General features: G+C 39.0%; 1 protein-coding gene across 1 annotated transcript in view; it reads right to left on the minus strand.

Annotated features, from left to right (window-relative positions):
* Nucleotides 1–1,102: 1,102 nt before the first annotated feature.
* Nucleotides 1,103–26,871, minus strand: part of LOC136881828 (zinc finger protein 782-like) — a 68,607-nt gene continuing 42,838 nt past the window's right edge. The window contains exon 4 of the mRNA XM_067154263.2: nucleotides 1,103–2,294. Within this exon, the coding sequence (XP_067010364.2) occupies nucleotides 1,103–2,294 (1,192 nt within the window). The remainder of the gene's footprint in view (nucleotides 2,295–26,871) is intronic.

Below are 26,871 nucleotides of genomic sequence, written 5' to 3' on the forward strand. Positions count from 1 at the left end.
GACGGCTTGGGTTCAAATACATTCATTCTCAAAAATAATGCTGATATATGGTGAAACAAAGCTATGGTGGGCGGTTTTCGGTTTTATATCATTTCGGGGCATGACCATATGGTGCATTTGACCTGCGGTCGTCGCACGGTAGCGCTCGCAGGGATCCAAATACGCAGAGGTGTGTTGGTGCATGTCAGAGTACGGTTCAGCGAGTAAGTGTGCAGATGTTTTCAGACGTGCTAATTTATGGCAACCATGTGTGAGGCGATCAAGTACGGTACTTTATTCATATTTTATTTTCGTAATATTGCAATGGTTAATTACTAACATTATATTACTGATGGCACCCAGCGTGAGGCGCTTAAGTATTTGAATTTATCATTTTCGTCATATGGCAAAGGTTATTAATGGTTTTAATTGTTATTCACATATATAACATTGTGTGTAAGATATTGTATTTTCGCTTTGCACAGTTCAAGAAACTTCTTACTTCATCCATTACGCCCATCTGGGCGCTATCCATTAATAACAAAAATCTGTTGTTGAATATTAGATTAGGTTGAAATATTACCGCATTGAACACAATGACGTGGACGTGTCTAATAACCGTTGTCTTTTTTCACGCAAGTAAGATATATATATAAGCAAGTGCATATTCAACTCAAGACTTTTCACCAAAATTGTTACACACATCGTTTTCAACGAATTGGGAGAGCTGCAATGTATCTTGTGTTTTCGAAGACTGGACTTGGTAATGACACTAAATATCGCATTGATTCCAGGAATGTACACGCTCCCCAGTATGGTTCAGCTAATGTTGTCCAAACGCTTCCTTTTCCGAAAACGTATTACGACATTGAACACAAGAATATGGACGCTCAACCAGTATGTGTAACACAGTATTGCCGACGATGTGACTTCAACGAAACCTTGCTACTACAGTAGCTACAAGAATATGGACGCTCACGAGTATGTGTAAGCAGGTAGTGCCGAAGATTCATATCAAAAAACTTCTTGCAGCATTCTCCACAGAATGTTAACGCTCACGAGAATATATAACCGGGTGTTGCCGAAGATGTGACACTTGAATAACGATAGAAACACATCGATCTCAAGAATCTGGACGTTCAACAGTATGTGTAAGCACGTGACGCTGAAGACGTGCCTTTTTAGAAAATTTAGAACCACATTGATCACAGCAATATGGACGCTCATTAGTATGTGTAAACAGATGTTGCCGAAGATTTGACATTCGATTAAACTTAGCACCACATAGATCACAAGAATATGGACGCTCAGCAGTATGTGTAAGCAGGTGTTGCCGCAGATGTGCTTTTTGAGTAAATTTAGAAGCACATTTATCACAGGAATATGGACGCTGAAAGATATGTGTAGTCAGGTGTCGCTGCAAATTTTGCTTTCGAGCAAACGTCTTACCACACTGTCTACAGGAATGCGAACGCTCACCAGTGTGTGTAACAAGGTGACGCCGAAGACATGTCTTTCGCTTAAACTTTGAACCACACTGATCACAAGAATGGGGACGCTGATCAGTATGTATAAGCAGATGTTGATTCAGGGCTTTCTTTAGAGAAAACTTGTTACCACATTGTTTACACGAATAAGGCCGATCATTAGTATGAGTAGCCAGGTGTTGTCGAAGACTTGACTTTAGAGCAAACTTAGAACCACACTGATCACAAGAATGTGGACGCTCCCCATTATGTATAAGAAAGTGACGGCGAAGAGAAGACGTCTGTGTAAATTCCTTACCACATAGTTTACAGGAAATTGAACGCTCCTTAGTATGAGTAACGAGGTGTTGTCGAAGACTTGACTTTAGAGCAAACTTAGAACCACACTGATCACAAGAATGTGGACGCTCCCCAGTATGTGTAAGAAAGTGACGGCGAAGAGAAGACGTATGTGTAAATTCCTTACCACATAGTTTACAAGAAATTGGACGCTCATCGATATGTGTAACCAGAGGTTGCCGAAGACTTGACAGTTGAGTAAACGTAGAACAAAATTGATCACAGTAAAGTGGACGCTCACCAGACGGTGTACTCAGATGTTGCTGAAGATTCCATTTCTGAGAAAACTTAGAACCGCATTCATTACGACCGAGTTCCAATTGGCTGTTGGGGTGGATTGGGCTTTGACCAAAGTCACAGAACATGCGTAGGCTGCATTCATTACGACTGGGCAAAATGCACATTACTTCACTTACTTCCATCAATATCTTGCACCTACTGTTACATGTACCCTCTTGACTTCCGGTCAATAGAGCAGCATTCCCAAATCTAGAAAACAGAAAACAAAGAGTTATCAGATTTTACGATTAAATAAAAAAATCTAATACAATATCGAGAAGTATACACAATATATGTAACAAGATTGCTTCTATCCTATTACATAGCACTCCAAATCTCAATAATTTCAGATGAAGCCTCTAACATTCACTGAAGAAAATGGAAATTGCGACACCCAGAAGGAGTGGTGCTACATTGCTGCAACTGAACATGCAGGACGAGTGTTCGGTTGTGATTCGATGATTACACTTTCAGGTCCCTCTGACCGCAAGTTTGGACAACAATCAATACAGGATGTGCCCACCACGAGCTGCAATACATTGATGAATTCGTCGAGGCATGGAGTCAATAAAGCCTTGGATCGCTTCCTGAGGAATTGCGGCCCATGCTTGCTGCACTGCACGGGTCAGTTGTTCCAGAGTTGTGAGTGGCTGAGGACGGTTGGCCAGTTGTCGACCCATCATTTCCACACATGCTCAATAGGACTGAGTTCCAGGGATCTGGCGGGCCATTTTAAGGTTGTGATATCATGGAGAGCTTCTCTGGAGATGCGTGCAGTGTGAACCTGGGCATTGTCCTGCTGAAACATCCCATTAGCAATGTTCACCATCATAAGGACAACCACTGGATTGAGTACCCTATCAACGTACTGCCGAGCAGTCATAGTGCCTTCAACAAGCACTAATTGTGCTTTCACATTAAAGCCAATAGCTCCCCAGACCATAATGCTTGGTGATGGCCCTGTGTGCCTCTCGACAATAAGATCTGGGCGGACCCTCTCCCCGTTACGTCAACGCACACGATTCCGACGATCACTGCGGGCAAGACAGAAGCGCGATTCATCACTAAAGACGAACCTATGCCATTCGTCGACCCACGTTGATTTTTCTCGACACCAGGCCAGCCTTACACATAGCTGTTGTGGGGTCAATGGAACACCTTCTGCAGGGACACGGACTCGTAAGCCAGCTGCATGCAGGCGATTACCAACTGTTTGTTGTGTAACGTGGGGTGGCACAGCTGCTCGAAGTTGCGCTGCTGTTGCATGGGGTTCCATCCGGGCCATCCAAATGATGCGGCGATCCTCTCTCAAGGTTGTCTGTCGCGCTGGGCCTGGGCCATGTCTACGAGTGTGGGTACCTTCATTTGCCCAGTGCTGCCTTACACGTTGTACCGTAGATGCCTGTCGGCCAACATATGGAGCGATAATCCGGCCTCAGACAGCCCAGTTATCCGAGCCCTCTCAAACAGCGACAGTTGTTGATAGCGTGCTCTTCTCTGTCGTCGAGGCATGTTTGACGGGGAACACTTCACTGCACAGACTGCAAGTCAACTACGCTACACCAGAGTCCGTATACTGGAGTTGATTCCTCCGCGACCAATCACGCGGGGAGACCTGTAGCAACAATCCAATGGGTCTGAAACTTTGATCGTTTACATACCAGTATGGCATCATTTCATATCTTGAAAATCAACACAAACGACCAATGCCTTCATGGTGTTGCAATTTCTATTTTCTTAGAGATTTCCTTACGTGCATTTTCCAAGTTTATTTTAACTGAGACTCATCACATTTAGGATGGCAAATAACACCTAATGTTTTAATAGCTTCATCCTTAATAAGGTTTAATGCTGACAAGATTTCCCTATCATTTACAGGGACATTGACCAGGGCTTCTGGACAATTGTATGTCCAACTTCTGAGATACACATCTGTACTATAAGGCCGGGAAGAAGTTTCTGACTGAAGCTCCCGGCCTGTTTCCATTGAGCTAGTACCTGTCAACACGATATCACCGTAAAAAGTATGCAGTAGGGTGAGATTCTGTGTGTCCTGCAGCAAGTTGAACTAGAAATCACGGAGCAAGAAATGGGGCAGAACTTGTAACAGTAGTAAGGTCCTTGAGCTCTTCATCAGAGGATTCATGCCATGCAATATTCTGAAGATTCTTGTGGTCGGGATGTATTAACACACATTTGTATACCTTAGGAATATCAGCTGAATGAGTAACAAGGTAGTTTATGAACCTTAAAACAACAGACAAGAAGTCAGGCTACATTTCAGGGTCAACCATTTACAAAGAGTTCAAAGCTGCCCCATTTCAAGATTCACAACATCTGTCAAACTCAATTCTTGGCTTGCTTGTGATGCTAGAATCTTTGAGGACACAATGATGGGGCATATGAAAGCTTGATGAGTTAGAAGTCACATGTGTCCCATCTCACTGTATTCACACATAAAGATACATACAGCTGTTTCAAATCTTGAAATCTAGCACACTTATTTTGAATATGTTCAAGAATTTTAACAGCATTATGCTTACACTGAACTACCGGTGACACTTCAGGACGATTAGGAAATTTGCCATTAAACTCGCCAGAATCATCCATTTCATCATTATTCAAGAAACTCTTCTTCACATGCCCTTTCTTCAGGAGTAAGAAATGGTTGATGGAGGTCTTCAAGCTTTCAAAACCTTTGCAATTTTGTGTAAAGAGAATCAAGGTTTATAAGCCTGACACACCAAACCTTGGCATTATTCCTAACATGAAACGCAGGGATGGTTCCTGACATTCCCCAACCAAATTTGGTCATCTAACAAGGTGAGATAACCTTTCTTATACAAGGTATTAAAAGACAAATCATAGTAGACTTCAGCACATAGTAAAATATAAATAGCGGAACACATAAAATGACATCACGAGCAATACACCAACTGGAACAATTCAATTTGCTGTGCAAGAACTTCTAAAATTCATATCATTATTGAGAATTGTTTGTCTTTACAAACCAATAAGGTGTGGGGTCCATTGTACCGGGAGCACTTGTGTCGCTTACACAGTTTAGTTAAATGAGAAGCTAAAAACTTAGATACCAAAGTTTACTTCCCCTCATAACGTTGCAGTGATATTCAATGTTTGTTCGAAATTTCTAACATTAGAATTGCTATGATTATCAAGTTTTCAACACTTACAATTAAAGGAAATGTTATTGTTGGTATTGTGAAATAAAACCTAAAACGAATGACAATGACAAAATGACCATGAATCAAAGACAATCAGTGGATCCAATTCACAATGCCTTATTTTCGGGGATGCTTATTGTCCAAAAGGTTCCACGATCCGTGTCACTGAACCTTCCAATAGTATTAATTACTAGTAAAGCAGAACCATGAGCTCCCACCTATAGTGGTACTAATCACAGTTAATATAGACACATGGCATGTCATACGTAATGGCACCACTCACAGGTAACACAGACCAATGGTGTTCCCCATATTATGGTACTACTCACAAGCAATACAGACCGATGGTGTTCCTCACATAGTGGGACTAAACACGGTCACCGACTAGACCAATGATGATGATGATGATGATCATAATTCTGGTTTAAGCGGCCTACCCGCTAGGTAACCAGACCCTATTGGTACGAGGTGCAACAAAATGAAGCAATAAATAAAACTTCATCATGAATTCATTGACAAGAATCTAACGTAAGTGATGATGGAAAATTAGCATGAATTCAAAATAATCAGTGGATCTGATTGAGAATACTTTAATGACGTCACTATGCAGGGTAGGATTAGAAAGAACTTTAGGATAAAACATACAACTTAGCTTGGATTCCCAATGCTCAATGCTGCATCAGCCTCTTTGCATCCCAGAGTCGGCGTGTTTTCCTCCTCCACAGAGCGAGTTTGCTACATGTTTTTCGGTCCTATAGCCAAGAATATCCACCAGAGGGATGGTAAGTTCGAATCCGCAGTTAAGAAGATAGTTTTTAAGTGGTTCCACATTTTCATACCAAGCTGGTTAACATAACGTCATTGTAGTTTGAAACTCCTTCTCCTCAAAGATGTAGTAGCGCTTGACCTCCTCCTTTTGGACACAGTAGTGTAAGACCTCTTCCTTCTCAGTACTCATTTCTGTTACAAAATTGAGTCAAGCTCAGATTTATCTAGACAATCAAACACCTTTTTCGAATAGACCTAAATGAACTGCTGTTAAAATTTATACTTCATCCATTCAGATTGAAATAAGTATCTCCATCACAACCACCATTAAGAAACAAACGCTGAATCTCTGAGTTCTGAGATAGAGATTTGAACCCCAAAAGCTACAACAATAACTACACTCGTTTTCACTCAGCAAACTAGTATTGATATAATCTTTTATAGAGAATCGGTTCATCATGAGATTCGAGTATTGAGTAGTATCACTATTATAATTAAACTTATGTTTTAATGATCCACCTTTTCAATCCTATATTATGCAATGTGTACAGACTATATGGTATTGGAAAGGTGGACCATTAAAACATAAGTTTAATTATTATTCAATGCGGATCAAAACCATGAAGTTTATATCCTATTATGTTGATTATTATGGCAAAGCAACTATGAGCTGCGACATAACATCTTCAACAGAAACCAACAGAGAGCACCATCAGTAAGGAATATACCACCTGCGGGAAATGCTTCTTCCGTGTGTGTCTGGAATTTCTATACCATCACCACCACCATTAGGACAACAAATTGCGATGGAGGAGAACGCAGGGAAGCAGGCTAGGAGCCTGGAAGACAGTAAATCTCCAAGCCCAAATCATTGCACGTACCTTGCTATTGCTCCTGAGGAATAAATCCCACTTGCATTTACTGGCAGAACACACACTCCACTCTCAATCAGGCAGCACATCACATATCAACATTAGAGTGATACTCTAGCACAGTTCTATTTGCCAGCTTCAAACCGCTTGTTGCTGTTCATACCATTAAATATCAGGAGCTAAACAGGGGCAGTAAAAAAACCCGCACTGCTCACACAAAGTACAACGTAGTAGCACAACAACGAACACTGGTCTTCCTGCCCCATTCTTTATGGTGAAGATGAGAAATCTGAACCGGATATTAACCACTGGCTCCAAACCTGCAATAGATTCACCGAGCTTCTTCCCAATGCCACACGATATTATCCCCTAGAAATTCAGTATAGCAAAGATGGCCAATTAATCAAAAGTTCACGAAATTATTACACAGTCCTAGTCAACAAAATAGGACTAGCATATTTTGGACACATTCTGCACTACAGAACCTGGCTCAACAATGCGGCAAAACTAACCGCGTTTGCGTCCTGCCTCCATCTGGTCAGCGGTGGCACATGGGATTGATAGCAGCTACACGGAGGACGTTATCACTGGTCATCTTCAGAAACAGGGACAACAAACATTCCGGGCCATTCGGATCCGGAATTCTAACTTACACACCTCGCTGCCGCGTATCCTGCCCCGGATTATTGCAACAATGAACCAGGTACTGAGGGAAGGTTTGCTGATCTATGTGAAGAGACATCATGTGGAGGCCTCTTGGTCTTTTTGACCACAGCGCAGACACTGCGATTGCTGCCAATTCTATGATCATCCTACTATTGCTTTCTTCAGAATGTATGTGCGAGTTGTAGTGGTCAACACACCTCAAGAGCTTGCACGAGAAAGGGATCACTAAAATGCAACACTTGCAGTGAACATCATCCCACTTTCTCAGTTAAGCGTAAGGGTAAAAGTCAACCTTCTCCCACTCAGCCGGAAAAAGTGTTGCATATCACACCAACTGACATCCCTGTCCCACCATTCCCTTGCACCCTTCCCCTCCTTCTACTGAGACCATTCTGAAAATCGTCACTATGGAGCTCGAGAATACTGTCCCATTTCAACGTCCTGACGTTCTGTATCGGATCCAACTAGCGGCCCGATTGATCTTCCAGACTCACTTTGACGGAACTTTCTCTGGGACGCGAAAGCACTGTGCATTATTTCTCCTTGATCCTAGTCGCAAATGAGTGTTTATTACATTAAATGTGTATTCTTTAAGGTTCAAGTGACTGCTGCCCCTATAGATGTCAGGGAGGGGTAGCAATTAGTATTCATAAATCCATCCCTTCGGAACAACATTATAATTCTTTAAATGAATATCTATCTGAAAAGATAAAAATAGAAATCAGTATTGGAAATCAAATAATAGCTTTAGCAACAATTCATATACCTCTTGGCTATTCCCCACATCAGAAATTTGTAGAAAATACTGATCGTAAATACAGTACTTACATCACGAGCACGGATTTTAAAATTACTTCATATACACAACAACAACAAGCTATGTACGATCAACTATTACATGATATACTCACCCCTCCCTTCCCCCAACCCGCCCTACATCAAATACAAGCCCTGAATTTCTCATCCTGAGCCCTAACCTAGCAATGAACCGTGATATCACCATGCTACCTTCAATGGGAAATGACCATGTCCCTGCATTACTAAACATAAAAATGTACGAACAAACCGATAGCAACATAACCGACGTCCCCAGTCATACGGTATACACGAAACTATTTGGTAGCAACAAACAATATCAGACATAATATGCAATACTTAACCACCTACTTCACAGCATGAATTAGAAGATAAAGTTAAGAAATTTCTTTTTTTGCTATTTGCTTTACGTCGCACCGACACAGAAATGTCTTACGGCGACGATGGGATAGGAAAGGCCTAGGAAATGGAAGGAAGCGGCCGTGGCCTTAATTAAGGCACAGCCCCGGCATTTGCCTGGTGTGAAAATGGAAAACCACGGAAAACCATCTTCAGGGCTGCCGACAGTGGAGCTCGAACCCACTATTTCCCGACTACTGGATACTGGCTGCACTTAAGCGACTGCAGCTATCGAGCTCGGCAAAGTTAAGAAACTAGAATCCACACTAGCTATTGTCAACCGACTCCACATTCCTGACCACACCTGCCATCTATGCGAACCTCCCCTGCCTCCCAAAACACTTCAAATATTAAAATATTCCCATGAACATTACAAGGCAAATATTCGGGAAGAGAAGAGTTCGAACCCTTTTTTACTCTTCCTTCCGCGTTTGTAATTCCAACATGATTAATTTGGCTTTCATCATTTTTTTCATTTTTTATCAGGTTTCCATGGTCCAATATCGAACTGGGAATCACGCATGGTTTCAAAATAAGATCTTGATATGACCATACTATTTTCTCTGGAACCACCTGAATTAAGACCTCAAATGCCACACCTTATACAAACAAGAGTTATTCTTCATATGAATGATATATGCTTTGCAATTTTTATTTACCAGGACAATGATATAAACATTTTATAACATATGCTTCAAGCTGGATCATCTCTCATGTGTGTACGGACTTAGCAACTGAGTTTCTCACCTTAGATATTAAAGAATTTTACTTCATGGTCTGACGCGTCATAATCTCATTCCATATTTTTGTACCATAATTTTAAGTTATTTTTCATCACGATTATACGTGTGCTAAGTGTTTGATACTGTTTTTGGATGTTTGTATTTTGTTTAATTGTATCACTGGCTGATGAAGACACGTAATTAGTGTCGAAAATAGTACAACTCTTTTATGAACCGCATGTGGTATAATTCACACCAATAAAGTAGTACTAAAAATGTGAACACAAAATACCTTTAATTCACTGACAAACATAAAGCAATCCTACCCCTAGAATCTACTAATGCATAACAAATCTGCACTCAGTGATAATAAAACAGTAACTGACATTTTTGCAGATCAATATAAAGTAATTTTCTCACCACCGACCGATCCCATTATCTACCATCCTGACCACGATGCAATGTCGGAATATTCAGGTATCATACAAAAACCTCTTCACCTTACCTTAGTATCCCCTCCAGCTCTTAACTCACAGCATCCCCTAAATGCTCCTATTACATTCTAAGATATAAAAGACGCACTCAGGACTAAAAGAACACTGCCCCTGGACTAGATAAAATTACTTACCGACACATTGAAAGAAGCTCCACGTCCCTTCGTACAACTCAAAAATGAAGTATAGATCGTAAATCTCCATACTGGATTCTTCCCCACCCCTCCCCCAAACTGGATACATGCCAAAAATTTGTCATTTTGAAAACCCCCAAAACTACCATCCCAATTAACTTCATATTGTCTCATAAATCTTCCAACAGAGTGTTCTAAATCTTGGAAATCATCTTAGCAAACTCTATATATACCTGTCTCGACTCCCTCCATCTCATACCTCAGTAACATGCCAGTTTCTATGCTCAGCACTCCATACATGACCACGTCTTTCATATCTCTGCATCTATCACAAAATATTTACCTACAAAAATACCCGCAGCACTTACATTTGGATCCAATTTATAAAAAGGCAACCCACAGGATTCACCTCCTCCCCTGGGGATTAAAAGCCATACAAATCACACCTCCTACCAAGCATCACTTGCCGCTTCCGAGTCAGACCATAGATAACTTTAAACTCAAAATGGAATTATGGTCAAATACAGATCGCACAACTCTGGGCGAGGTTGCCCTTGTTATTTTTTCCTCAGAAATTATGACAACTTGGCTTATTCACATGGAGAAGAATTAGTTAATAACTTTACGTCATCGACTGTATACTGAAACTTAAAATATATATAACTGTATCTAAATTAATATATAAAATAAATATATTTACCATTGTTTCACATCGAGAAAGACAACGTTTTTTGTTCTGTTATTATATTTTTAGTGATTCAATACTTTAACAAGAAAGCTATTTTTATTTCTGACAACGTGTTTTACAAAAGCTGAAGAAACGTTTTTTTATTTACTTCCATAAAACATGTGAAATTAGCACGCAACCATAACTGAAAAAAAATCTGCAAATGTAATTGGCCAAAGAGTCAATTCGTTAAACTGATGGTTCGTTCATGTAGTGGGGAGAATGTAATAACTATTACACTAAAATGGTTCGTTCATCTCTCTTTGCCTCTCTCTGTCTTTAGGAAAATATCTATCATGAAACAACCTACCCCGGGTTATATTTGCAAAGATTGTGGAAGAACCTTTCTCTGGGGGTACAACAAGAGTGCCATAAGATGTCGTGTAGTGCAATTTTTTGAGCAAACACGGTAAAAGTCTGTTCTACTACCCTTCCAATGGCAAACATCATGAAGAAGTTTGTAGTGTAGCTTCATCAAGAAAGAAGTTTAAAGAGCTGAAACGTATTCTACCAGATAATTATTTAATTATGAATAGTAAACCTTAACAAATTATTTCAAAATCTACTTCATTGTCTAGATTTACAACAAGTTCTGTTCCTATGCACACATCTCTAGAGGAAGAGAAGCAAGATAAAGAAGAGGAAGAAAAAGATGATCTCAATGGTATTTAAAATCAGAGTTTTTAATTTTACTTCATTGCCTAAGCCTACTACGTGTTCTATCGCAGTGCAAACATCTAAAGGAGGAGAGCAGCAGGATGAAGTACAAAATAAAGAAGGCGATGAAAAAGAAGACGACCGAGAAGCTCTCAACCCGTTTTTACCACCAAAGCAGTTAAATATAGTTTTCTACATATCAACTCTCTGCACGTAGTCCGAAATGTTAACAACAAGCATCTGTTACCGCATGTAGATGTAAGATCCCAACCTACCCGTAGAACGTTTGTAACTGACCAGAGACGATCTAGATTGTCATTACACAAAGCATGAAGCAGAGATTCTAGAAATAGGGCAAGAATTACATTATGTGGGTATTACTGAATAATAGATTTTACGGTACAGTCAGTACAGTACCTTTCTTTTTTTCTGTAGCATACAGTACACTATAATGTTGGAGACTCTTCAATAACCTACATCTTTTAGGGTGCTGTCTCCAACTCTATCTGTAGAGCAGGTCTCAAGCCCGGATAAAGCAAGAGAGACATCCGAAATAGTAGGCTAGCTAAAATTGTAGTTTAGAGGGAAGTATGAAATGTAATTCTTGTATATCAGTGTTAGTAGTCATTTTATTGATCTATACTACATAACTAAAAATGTAAAACATAACTTTTCTAATGAATTTTGGCCGAACTTGAGTTTTCAAATTTTTGTACAGGCTATATTAACACAGATAATCATGAATATAAACTTAACTGAGTTGTAAGGAGATAGTTGCGTAAAATGTAAAAAACTTGTAATGCCCACCTCATTAATCCACACTTTTCAGTCACTGCTTATTAGACAGCACTCATTAGTAACTGCTAATATGCCTTGGTCAATTGCCCCCCGATCATTTGCAATTGTTTATTAGACCCTGCTCCTTAAGTCATGATAACTGATCGTTGCTAATTAGCGACAGCTCATTGCTGACGACCACGCACCTAGGCAGTTTATCACACTTGGAAGATGGATGGGTGTTTGTAGCATATTTAGAATTTTTTTCTAGTTGCTTTACGTCGCACCGACACAAATAGGTCTTATGGCGAAGATATATTTAGAATTAGATGACATTTTCTCAGCCTAAGTCTATACAAACTAGATATGACAACATGGCACTGGTTGAGTAGTGGGTGTGTGACAATAGTGCTCCTCAATAATTTGTGATTATGGTTTTACCTAGTTTGAATAACGAAGTGAAACTGTGTGCCGCTGGTTTACTAAGGTTTCAGTCAAATTTCATCATTTGAGGAAGAATCTGTGTATATAAACATTGAGGTGAACTGCTACCAACTTGAACATATATCCAAAGAGTAGTGAAGTGCGTTACCCTGAGTCTACACAATCAATTTCTATATCAGTCATGATACCATTCTTCACCACCATGAGCTCTTGTGTAGCATGTTAGAAGGCTGTTTCTGGGCAAAATATAAATGCTAAGATTCAGAGTAGTAACTGTCAACATTGGTTCCATTGCAAATGTATTAATATAGGAGACGTAGATTTACATTTTTCTGTCAATCTGAAAATTAAGTTTGGAGGTGTGCTTGTTGTGAAAAGGAAAGACGAAATAATGTACATGGCTTGGAACTAGCAACAACACAATCTATTGGGGAAATCTATCAGCTCTTACATGGGGTGAAAAAAGAAATTGCAGAGCTTAAGAAATCAAGTGTAGAGGTTGAGCGAGAGTTAGGCAAACGTTTGGAGTTAGCTCACGTAAAGTTGGATGAGAATGCAACATTTATTTTAAAAAGTCAGAAGAAATAAATCAATGCATGGAGAAAATGAAGAAATTGAGAGAAGAAAATTTAAAACTTAAGACTAATGTATTAAAATTTATACAATATGTGTATGCTGCTTTGAATAGTCAAGGACATGTCGACGTAATATACACAGATTTCTCCAAAGCTTTCGACAAATTAGATCATTACATTACCTAGCCAGCACTGGAAACAATCTTCGAGAATGGGACCGTTAAATTGAGAAAAAACTGAGAATGCTGTTATTCTACAAATTTTAAGTACAACGGCATTTTTCCATCACTTATCACATGCATTTCATCTGGCACATTGGCTCCTCTCAAAATTGGTTTCTCAAGATTTTCGCTCCTCTCCTAGCCGTTCGTGTTGTTGGCATTTCTACAAAATACATACTATCAGCCTGAATTTTCATCAGTGTTTTCACCTTGTTTTTTGGATTGTTATCAAACTAAAATTTTTAGACTAACAGGTCTGCAATCTTACCATAAGCACTTATTGTCCATTTCCGTCTGTATCATTTGTTTTCATTTCTTTTCTTCTCAGGCTAGCACAATTTTGAACTCAATTATGTTTTATATTAACCCTTTTTTCACTGAATTTGTCCAAGCGAGTTATTTATTGCTCCTTCTAAATGTAAATATTGTATGGTACATTGTTATTGATTTTATTTCCGTCGTGTCTCTTTTGCCTTTCATTTGTTCCTTCATTATGTTTTTAGCACATTTTTAGCTTGTATTATGTAGATTAATCCCCATCCTTCTTTCACTGAAGATGGCTCAAATGAGCCGAAACCTGTTTGAATTTTATTGTTCCATATAATGATGGAATTATGCTTTGTACTGAATTAGGACACATTTAATTTTTTCCTTTGTAAATTAGATCATGGCATATTAATGAGAAAACTGTCGTGTTTTGGTCTGACCCATCCTTGGATAAAACTGCTTGCATATTATCTTAGTGCACGGAAACAATATGTTTGCTATCATCAACATGAGTCTTAGGCATACAATGCTACTTCTGGTGTACCACAAGGGTCAAACCTTGGCCCTGTATCTTTTATTGTATATAATAAATATTTGCCCGCTATAATTAGATGTTCTCAATGTTTATTATATGCTGATGATGTCAAACTTTATAAAGAGATTAAAAATGTTGATGATATGTTAAAATTACAGTATGATTTGTATTACTTATATGCATGGAGTATTGAAAACTGTTTGCAACTTAATGTAAATAAATCCTGTTTCCTTCAGATTTCAAATAAGAAATATACATTGAATTATAAATATAAAATTAATAACGAAGAATTCAAATACATTGAATTATAAATATAAAATTAATAACGAAGTCAAATTTGTTCACTCTGTTAATGACTTAGGGGTAATTGTTACAAGAAATTCATCTTTTAAGGAGCATATTAATACCATGGTTAATGATTCCCATAAAAATTGGGTTTTTAAAATAGAAATTCAAGAGATTTGATAAACACGTATGCACTCACCTTATTGATCAATAGTATTGTGTGATCAAAACTTGAGTATTTATGTATAATTTGGTCTCCATGTTATACATATTATCGAAATCAAGTTGAAAGATTGCAGAAACGCTTTTTAAAATATCTTTATTATAAAAATATAAGATATTCCCTTTTAGAAATTGTTTCATATGAATTTTTGTTGAATGAATTTAAATATGTATCACTAGTCAGTAGGCATGTAGTAGCACAAGAAATTTATCTCTATAAGATTGTTAATGCATTAGTTGACGATAATACTTTGCTTCACGAGTTATGCTTTAATGTTAGAAAAGGAAATTTAAGATTTTGGCAATTGTTCATATCTCCAGTCTACAAAACTGTATTTTTTTAAAGAACTCTCCCTTTATCAATAAGTGTGAAACATACAATAACTTCATTCTTCTTCTCCTTCGTTTTGCCCCATGACTGAGGCGTTGTGACTATCATAATATTCAGCCCTCTAGCCGATGAACCATACTCCGCCATTCTTCCCTATCTAAAGCTTTCAATGTGGTTGCTCTGAGAGAACTCTGTAGGGGGCCGTTCACCATGTCAATCCATCGTGTTGGTACTCGTCCTCGTTGTCTGGTTCCCTGGACTTTGCCCTCAACAATCAGCTTTTGAAGACTACCATCTCGGCGCATTATATGTCCAAAGTAGCGTACAATACGCTGAGAGACCTTACACGATAGACGAACTTTTATCTGAAGTTGGTTCAGGATTGATGTATTCGTGCGATGAGCTGTAAAAGGAATCCTAAACATTTTCCTGCGGCACCACATTTCACAGCTTTCTATCCGTTCACGATCACATTTGAGGATGGTCCACGTTTCTGCGCCATACAAGAAGACTGAAAAGACTAGAGATTCAAAAAGCTTCTTTTTTGTATTGATGGTGATGTTATTATCTTTCCAGATCTTCCGCAGATGGATCATCGCTACCTTTGCTATTTCAATTCTTCGCTTTATTTCATTTTTGGAACCACCAGAATATGATAGTAAGGAGCCTAGATATATATACATATGTACAACTTCACACCCTCCAATCTGTTTGATATGTGGACTGTTGTTCTTACGATCAACAATCATGACTTTGGTTTTCTGTCGATTTAAGCGTAATACAATTTCTAGGCTTGCTTCCTCCACTCTCTTGATCAGCTCTGTCAACTCTTCTTCAGATGATGCTATCAAGGTGGTGTCATCAGCAAATCTCAAGTTGTTGATCTTGCATCCCCCAATGGAAAACCCTTTGTCCCAGTCATCTAACGCAGTTCTCATTGCATATTCACCATAGAGATTGAAAAGTAACGGTGACAGGATACATCCCTGGCGAACTCCAGCCCTTGTACGAAACTGCTGAGACTGTTTGTTTTGAATCTTCACAGTGGCTGTATTGTCCTTGTACAAGGACTTGAGGATACCAATCAAATGGAGTGGCAAACCCATGTCATCCAAAATTTTCCAAAGATGGTTCCATTTGACAGTATCGAAGGCCTTTTGGTAATCAATAAAGCACAGGTATACCGGAACACTGAATTCTCTAGCCTTTTCTATGATTTGTCTTAGACTTAAGGTCTGTTCTCGAGTGCCTTTTCTTTCATGAATCCAGTATGGACTTCAGGAATTTGATACTCTAGGAATGCCCGGAGTCTCTTGTGCAGGATATGAAGCATAACTTTACTGGCACGAGAAATCAAAGCAATTAAGCGATAATTTCCACTTTTTTCCTCGATCCTTTCTTGTGGATTGGGACAAAGATTGACTTTACCCATTCCTCGGGCCATCTTCTAGAATTCCATATTGCTTGACAGATTTTCCACAGCATTTCAATTACAGCATCGTTGGTAGCTTTCAAGACTTCTGCACTTATTCCATCAGGTCCACACACTTTTCCGGTTCTCAGCATTTTCAAAGCCATTTCTACTTCATCCCGGAGGATGTTAGGTTCAGGATCTGATTGTTTGTCTATATTCACCTGGTCTTGTGCATTACATTGTTCACTGTACAGATCCTGGCAGTACAATCTCTATGTTTCCAGAACATTCACTATATCCACATCATCATCACCCTGTGAGTTCTGTATATTCCAGGAATATGGCTTGAATTCTCGAGTGATTATTCTAATTTTGTTAAAAAAATCCTTGCTGTGATTTTGATTTGCATGGTCTTCAATCTCAAAAGAAATGTTACTATGGAAATTATTCTTATCTCTTGTACAAGAAGACTGAATCCTTTTATCAAGATCAGACATTTGCTCTTTTTTTTCTTTAGTGTTAATGTCAGATATTTTAAGGCACCTTCTTTCTTCTACAAGCTGAAGGGTCAAGTCAGAGATCCACTGTTGCCTTCTAGTATTTCGTACACGAGATTCATTCAAAGAGGACTCTATCCAGTTTTTAGTCACAATCCACAGCCCTTCTGCAGTTGTTACTGGTTCCTGTACGATGGAGGCTCTTCGCGCCAATGATTCCTTGAATGGCGACACATTAACTACTTGTGGTATCCTGTGTGATCTTTTAACTGGTGCTTGAAGTTTTATTCTTATTTCTGTTTTAAGAAGCTGGTAATCACTGCCACATACTGGACCTGGACAGGTTTTGGTGTCTATTACAGAAGACCTCCATCTTGAACTGATAAAAATGTAGTAAATCTGATTTTTATATTGACCATCAGGCGAAGTCATTGTGTACATGTTCCGTATGTGATGCTTGAAGACTGTATTAGTTATAGTGAACCTGATTTGAATTGCAAACTCAAGAAGCCTGCTCCCCACCGTTCATTTCTTTCTCCAATTCCGTACCTTCCTATCGATGTTCTGACATGCTCACCATGTTGTGTTGAACCAATTTTGGCATTGAAGTCGCCCATAACAATAGTTATTTCTCTGTTTGGAAAAGCTAAAGCAGTAGCATCAAGATCTTGATAGATGTGGTCGATTATTTCATCAGACGCATCAGCTGTTGGGGCATAAACCTGAATGATGTTGATTGAAAGTGGCTTGCATTTGAGACTTAGTGTTATAATGCGATCATTAAGAGTTTTATATCCTTTCACTAGGCCGTTCAGTTTGTCACTGATCACAATTGCGACCCCGTTACTGCTTTTTTCTTCATTTCCAGAAAAGTAGACCCAATGATTACCACTTCTAAAATTGCCATTGTTTTCCCAGTGAGTTTCACTTAGCCCAGCCACTCCTATATTATACCTTTCCAGCTCTTTTATTATTAGGAGAAGTTTTCCTGAAGCTAAAAGTCCTCTCACATTCCCAAGTAGCCACATTCTGCTTTGTTCTTCCAGTCACAAATTTCTCATATGCAGCCTGGTTGCCTACATGCACATGCCCAGTAGCACATTTCACACTTTGCAGCCAGGAACCGCAAACGCGCCAGTTGTCAGCCGGGTCGCATGCCGAATTACATCCATTTAAAGCAGCTATCATGATAGTGTTCATGGGAATAATAGTGTAGTGAGATCCCTCTCTCTTCCACACCGCAGTACCACAACCGAAAAACCAGTCATTCTGGTGACGCTTCAGGCTCCCCGCTCTTGACCCATCTCGAGCATGAATTGCTCTGCGCATCAAGGCGATACTGATGGCGCTGCTGCCCGACATAAGGTTTTCAGTAGATTCCAGTGGCATTTTCTCCACTGAGGGACCATCGCCCTTCCTCAAGGAGCTCATCCGCCCGAAGCCGTTGGCTCCCTGAGGGTGTCAGGTTATTTCTCGCCGCCTAACACTCGGCGTGGAGTTGCTGACAGTACGGTCTACTCCATACCGTCAAAAATACGTCCATTGTAATGGTGTAAACAGGTGTAGGCTTTAGTTACTTGGCAACGTCGATAAGAGCATGCATAGTTTCCATCTTTGTCATAGTTTCCATGGCATTGATGGCAGATAGAAAAAAATGGCTGACACTTATTTATTTATTTATTTATTTATTTCATGCCTTCATTTGTGGCGAAGGTAAGGTTCACGGCCCTCTTTTACACTTAACCACACATCTAATAAACTTTATAAAACAGAACAATGAAATAATATAACAAAATATAAATCCTAACCTCATTCATTCTTCCATTCATACTGACATTCATACAAGCTGGTTATACATTTAATAGGTAATCTCGGCAAGACCGTTTGAAAGAAACTAAGGAAGTGCAATTCCTAACACTAACTGGAAGGGAATTCCATAGCCTTGCACCAGACACTTGAAAGGAGCGGTTAAATGAAGATGAGCGATCCACAGGAATTGAGAGTGTATTAGACGATCGTGTGTTGTGTTCATGAGAGGAGGAGAGTAAATTAAACTTTGAGGATAAATACTGGGGTTTAGATTCATTCAGCAGACGAAATACGAGAGTAGCAACGTGAAGATGTCGTAGTTTATCGATTTTTAACCAGGAGAGAAGTTCATAATAGGGGGAGATACGAGTTGAAAATTTAATTGAAAATATAAACCTAATGCATGAGTCCATTGCCCTCTGTAATTTTAGTGTCTGTTCCATGGTGGCATCTATCATTACAATATCACAATAATTAAGTATGGGAAATATGAGGGTCTGGATAAGTTTAATTTTCAAGCTTAGTGGAAGAAGTGATTGGCGAGTTTTGAGAGGGTGAAGTGACGAGTGAATTTTCCTACAGGGCAATGCAAATATAGAAAATAATTATATTGAGTGTCTGTCTTAGTAATGTTGTCTATGGATTGAGGGTAAAACAAGATGACTATCGCCTATGGCATAAAAACACAACAGACCCACGTTAAAAATCAATATCAAATGATCCCAAATTCACTAGACAACACTCACACACAGCAAATACATGCCACAATGCCATGAACACTGCCAGGAAGCTTCTGACAAAGCACAGTTCCCCCCCATATACAGACATTTGATGCTCAAACACCATTTCATTAATAAATATCATACAGATGTTGACTGTGTGTATGAATATGACACATATGTATAAATATTACAATAATTGTACTTGTCAAAGTGATTTGTTTATATGTATAATATTTACATGATTTGTTTACAATTTATTTTTAAATGTAGCAACAGACTTCTGTATATGAGATACTGTTCCATCCATTTCATCATCCCATTTACATAGCATCTTCATATTTCTTCTTTATGGTATTTCTGTGTGACTGGTGTAAAATAATTTGTAAAAGCCACCTATAACTGGAGTGTGTCACAATAAATAAATAAATAAATAAATGCTACTAAGTATTTAAGTTCACTTCTGACTATCATTTTTAGATCAGCGCCATGCAGCATTTCAAGACTCAAAAAGCTAGTGCTCTGCCACTTAAACTACTCAGTCTAAGTTAGTCTGCAATGTTCCAACATCACCTCTGCCCAGTGATCCTTAGATTAGCCCATTAGGCTCATGACAGTGGAGTGCTAAACTCCTAAGTTAGTCTACACAGACTTGATAGCTATCTTTCAACACACTTTTTTTAAATTCTGAAGCCAAAGCTTTAATCTCTAAGGGCCATTTTCTCCAAATCGAGTTAAACCTGGTATAAATTAAACCCGTTTAACTTTAGAACCTAGTGTAAACCTGCGTCCATTTTCTCCACCAATTTCTGACACTCGTTTAGTTTAAACGACAGCTCGCCCGTTTAAATTAATGATGTCAAGTTTGCGCTAGCGTTGGCTGCACTGAAGGAATAGTCGAAGGCATGGTCGATTGGAACTGTCCAATCAGAGCGAAGTAATTCAGTGACCGACATTTTTGTATTAATATCAGCTGTTTGTGGCGAATTAATGCTGTCGTACGTAGTGAATAAAGAAGAAATTTGGCGGGATATTAGCTTTACTGATAAATACACTGACTGACAGAGCAAATGCAACACCAAGAAGGAGTGGTCAGAACTTTATGCCAATTGCAGGGTAGACTGACGTCACTGAGGTATGCTCATGATATGAAATGCGCCGCTGTGCTGCGCACGTAGCGAACGATAAATGGGACACGGCGTTGGCGAATGGCCCACTTCGTACCGTGATTTCTCAGCCGACAGTCATTGTACAACGTGTTGACGTGTGCCACAGGACACGTGTATAGCTAGGAATGCCAGGCCGCCGTCAACGGAGGCATTTCCAGCAGACAGACGACTTTACGAGGGGTATGGTGATCGGGCTGAGAAGGGCAGGTTGGTCGCTTCGTCAAATCGCAGCCGATACCCACAGGGATGTGTCCACGGTGATGCGCCTGTGGCGAAGATGGTTGGCGCAGGGACATGTGGCACGTGCGAGGGGTCCAGGCGCAGCCCGAGTGACGTCAGCACGCGAGAATCGGCGCATCCGCCGCCAAGCGGTGGCAGCCCCGCACGCCACGTCAACCGCCATTCTTCAGCATGTGCAAGACACCCTGGCTGTTCCAATATCGACCAGAACAATTTCCCGTCGATTGGTTGAAGGAGGCCTGCACTCCCGGCGACCGCTCAGAAGACTACCATTGACTCCACAGCATAGACGTGCACGCCTGGCATGGTGCCGGGCTAGAGCGACTTGGATGAGGGAATGGCGGAACGTCGTGTTCTCCGATGAGTCACGCTTCTGTTCTGTCAGTGATAGTCACCGCAGACGAGTGTGGCGTCGGCGTGGAGAAAGGTCAAATCCGGCAGTAACTGTGGAGCGCCCTACCGCTAGACAACGCGGCATCATGGTTTGGGGCGCTATTGCGTATGATTCCACGTCACCTCTAGTGCGTATTCAAGGCACGTTAAATGCCCACCGCTACGTGCAGCATGTGCTGCGGCCGGTGGCACTCCCGTACCTCCAGGGGCTGCCGAATGCTCTGTTTCAGCAGGATAATGCCCGCCCACACACTGCTCGCATCTCCCAACAGGCTCTACGAGGTGTACAGATGCTTCCGTGGCCAGCGTACTCTCCGGATCTCTCACCAATCGAACACGTGTGGGATCTCATTTGACGCCGTTTGCAAACTCTGCCCCAGCCTCGTACGGACGACCAACTGTGGCAAATGGTTGACAGAGAATGGAGAACCATCCCTCAGGACACCATCCGCACTCTTATTGACTCTGTACCTCGACGTGTTTCTGCGTGCATCGCCGCTCGCGGTGGTCCTACATCCTACTGAGTCGATGCCGTGCGCATCGTGTAACCTGCATATCGGTTTGAAATAAACATCAATTATTCATCCGTGCCGTCTCTGTTTTTTCCCCAACTTTCATCCCTTTCGAACCACTCCTCCTTGGTGTTGCATTTGCTCTGTCAGTCGGTGTAAATTGTTTACATTTGTGCGAAGTGTTGTGTCATATAATTTTAGCCATTTCTGTCTACAATTTCTTGGAACGCACTTTTATGCCTTATTTTTCTCTGTCATGCTTTAGGCCTACCGTGGGCCTAATATGTGTCTTTTGATGTCTGTATTGTCTTACGGAACACATGGGAACGTTGAGATATTAAAATCCTAGTCTTTTAGCAATACGGTATTCCTTTCCTCAGAAAATCAACATTTATGTGAATTTCAAGTAAACAAATTCCAATCATGCCCGGGATCTATCTCCTATTAAAATCCATCGCCCTCGGCCGGGATCAATCTCACAAATCTCGGATCCAGCAGACAGACCACTGAGGATGTATTATTTGGAGATGTGTTACTTGATTCTATATTCGTTTATAACATAACCAAGTTCGCAGTATGTCGTACTGTATGCATAATACTCTTCTCCCTATTGCATTAATATTTCTTTTGCTGGTATGCTGGCAATAGTTACGATGAAACATTTTATTATTTTTCTGATCCTATAAATATATGATCTAGTGATTAGAAATTGTATACCACCACCTCTCCTGCCGTGCCGGCCAACATTCTGATGGTAAAAATACTTTTGACGAACTGGACTCGAACCGTCTAATCACAGCTTCGGAGGATACTGCACTGTGAGTGGACGTATTACAGCTCTTATGTAAGAATAATTTTTATGCTTCACATTACAGTATTTATACCACCAACAGTATTTTATATAATATTATAAAAAGACTGCAATTTAAGGCCCGTGGTCCCCGTTGTTAATGAGAAAATTACCTACTGCATAATATCTTAAAGCAACCAGAATCATTGCTACTAGCGGAATAGCATTATTTCGTGCAGTTGACATTTTAAATGAATCCTTTGATACTAGACAATCCTTGCTGTTCGCTTATGAATTATAAATCCATCAAAATACTCCGTTACATCCGATTTTCCATGATTGTAGACTTTTGTTGGAATGTGGCTTCTTAATCTCACTTGAATCTCAAAATTATTTCCTATTTAACCAAAGACTTCAATAAATTCTTCCATTTTTCTAATGCTAACACTACGTTCTAATTTTAGTACGTTTTCTGTTAAAGTGCTGCAGTACTGGTAGTCAAAACTAACCCTTCTACTAGGAAAATCACAGATACGTTAATAAAATGTCAAGAAGGTTGAATATAAACATCAGTTTAAACCTACAATATAGAAGGTTTAACTTTGAACCAAGTTTAAACTTGAAACAAAGTTTAAACCAATATGGTGAAAATGAATGTTAGTTTAAACTCAGACTTTAACCAGATTAAAATAAACCAAGTTTAAACTCATTTGGGGAAAACGGCCCTAAGTGATGTAAACAATATGGAATGCAATTAGAAGTCTCTAAAGTTCTAATTTATAAGCTCAAAAAGTTAAAATCAAGAAGTGAGTGACTCCGTGGTCGCTCAGCTCTGAGATCGACCTGTATTATATCCATACAAGCAATTCAAATGTGTTAGGCTTTACACCACATAAACATATAAACAATGTATACACACTATCATGTACAGAACAACTAGTTCAACTCTGATTCCCTCAGGTTGCCTTCCATAATGCCCCTATCAGTATTAAACGTTACACCATCTCCCTAGTTCCATCAGCAAAATGTGCAGCCACCATCTTGTTCCAAGTTCAGCACCGGGTCCCAAAGATCACCCTTCAGTCTTTCCCCTCTATGAGTAAATCATACTTATTAAGCCTTACACCATGTCCCCAGTCTCATTAGTACAATGTGTAGCTGAAATTTTGTTCCAAGGTCCGCTCCGAGGTACATTTTATGTTATAGAACATCGAATATTGATGTACTATGTGTTACTAGTTTTTATCACATCCATATCTTGGAATATTCTAGAATGCTGGGTACAAACATATCCATGAATGTATGCAACGATTTACCAACATGAATTAAACTCGAAAGTGTACCTCAGAATGCTATAAATATTTAAGTGTAAAAATTGTATTTTAACAAATTATCTGTTACTCACGAACAGTACACCAGAATTTTAAGTAACATATGCATGTCATAAAATATCGACGCTTGTTTTTTAAACCTGAGGACACATAATATCATTGTATATTTTAATATTATCACTCTTATGTGACTTTCTAGTAATGTTTTAAATTATATGTTAAGTTAACTTTGGATCTCATGACTAGTTAAGGATGACCTTTGTGAAAGTCGAAACCGGTACTGAATAGTAATATGTCATAATAAAGTATTGATTAGATGGATGGTACCCATTCTTTGTAATTGCGAATACAAGTATCAATAAGGACATGACACGGACAGATTATAATATTGAAGCCAACCAGGCAAAACAGAATGCATAAGATACCAAAATTTAAAGATCAAAGTAACGAACGGAATTAAAAGCATTGCTTTCTGGAAGGAATGCCTATAGAATGAACTAACACCAAGATTTCTTATGATATACAACAACAAACATAGGAATACCACCCAGATACACAATACACAGAGAAAGACTACTAAAATTTGGTTAAAAGATGAAATAAAATATCTATCCGGAAATTTTTTATTTTTTTTTTGCTAGTGGCTTTACGTCGCACCGACACAGATAGGTCTTATGGCGACGATCGGAAAAAAAAATAATTCCTCAACATACAACTTTATGAAGCACATTTAAGACCCTAGCAAAATCTACCACGTAGCTATTGGGATAACTTCCTAATAACGTCACAAAAAAAATGAGCAGACATAGCAGTCCAGAAACAAAATACATTAGACAGGAAATTAAACGCACTTAGACATTCACACAATCAAAGCACACAGGACAATTCTCTCGATGAAAACATCTCACATAATCCTAACAAAGCTGTTAAACATATATTTCACCCACCTATAAAAACTTAACAAAGACAAACTTTAATGAAATAGAAGCTGACATATTGAGTAGAGGACCCAAACACAACTGGGGGGTATTCAACCTTTCAAATCAACACGACCATCATCACGGAAAGTGAAAAAGCCCTAAACAAAATTCCGCATAACTTACAAGACTACCGTAATATAACAACAAGATTAATAATAATAATAATAATAATAATAACTGATTTGATGGACAGTGGTGAATGAGGCCAAATGAGGATTTGTACAGCAAGACAGAACCTCTCACAGCGTCAATTAAGAAGAGACGGCTACTATTTTACGGTCATCTCTTGAGGATGACTGATGATCGACTAACAAAAAGAATATGGAATTTTATTCAATCTACGACAACAAGGCCGAGATGGTTCCAGGAATGTGAAAAAGATCTGAGGCAGATTGGTATTTCAGACCAAGAAATTCATGACAGGAACGCATTCAGAAGATTGGTGAACAACTACCAAGGTTTCCAAATGGCATCAACTTCCAGAAGACGGAAAGGACATTTGTCTGAAGAGCATAAACAGGCATTCGTTGCAGGGCTCAGAAGATACAGGCAGGAAGTCAAAGCCAGAACAAGAACAAGACCTAGACACTGACATGAAGTTGGTTGTTACCACGCAGTCCATAGAGGCTCAACTCGATGTATAAAAAAAATAACAGAAATACTGTCAATATCACACAAATAAAAACTGAAAGACAAAATCAAGCAAAATAATTTAATAGTGATGAAAGCAGATAAAGGCAACACTACTGTCATAATAGACAAAAATGAATACATAACCAAAACCAAACAGTGTTCTCTAGATAGTACTTTTCAAATTAAACGTAAAGACCCCACCACCAATATCCAAAAAAATCTGAAAATGTGATTGAAGAATACTCACTTTCTTTTAAATCAACAAGAAATCGTGAAGTTAACTCTAATGAACCCAAAACTACCGACCGCAAAAACTTTCTCCCAAAAATTCATAAAGAAAATATACATATGAGACCAATCATAAATTATAGATCTAGCCCAGCTTACAAATTGTTGCAGATTATTAAAACATTCCTGAAAAAGAATTACACATTTCTAGCCATGAAAATACAGAACTCTATATAATTTTGCAACATTACCAAAAACTAGAAATCAAGCAGTACCATAGTCTAGCATCATACGATATAACGAACATGTACCCTAACATACCTACTCACAAAACAATAAAATTAATTGAAAATAACTTAAACCACAGTAACTTAAGCATCCTCAAAATAGAAGAGTTTATGATTTTACTTCAATTTACTTAACCATCAATAATAATTATTTCAAATTCCATACACTATTTAATAACAACAACAAGGTCTTCCTATGGGATCTCCTGCTTCAGGTATACTAGCAGAAATCTACATTGACCATTTAGAGCACAAAGAGATAAGCAAAACTGAGAACATCTTTTACTGGTGCAGATTTCTAGATGACATTTCTGTTATTGTAGACAATAGATTCACCAATGAGGCAAATGTATTAGAACAACTAAATTAAATAGACCCACATATAAAATTAACATTAGAAAAAGAAAATGACTGCACTTTGAATTATTTAGAAATATCCATCACTAAACAGCATGATCACCTGACATATCAAGTATATAGGAAACCACACAAAACTCCAATACAATAAAAATAGATTCTATCCACTCTGAAACCCACAAAATATCAGCTTATTACACTGTGGTACTCAGAGCATTCAATATAACTCTTTCCCATGAAGAGCTGAAAAAAGAATTAAACATGTTTTAAGAAATAGCCCATCAAAACGGATTTAATAGAGAAATGGTCAATAAAATAAAAGATAAAATAT

The sequence above is a fragment of the Anabrus simplex genome, chromosome 10 (assembly GCF_040414725.1).
Source record: "Anabrus simplex isolate iqAnaSimp1 chromosome 10, ASM4041472v1, whole genome shotgun sequence".
Lineage (NCBI taxonomy): Eukaryota > Metazoa > Arthropoda > Insecta > Orthoptera > Tettigoniidae > Anabrus > Anabrus simplex.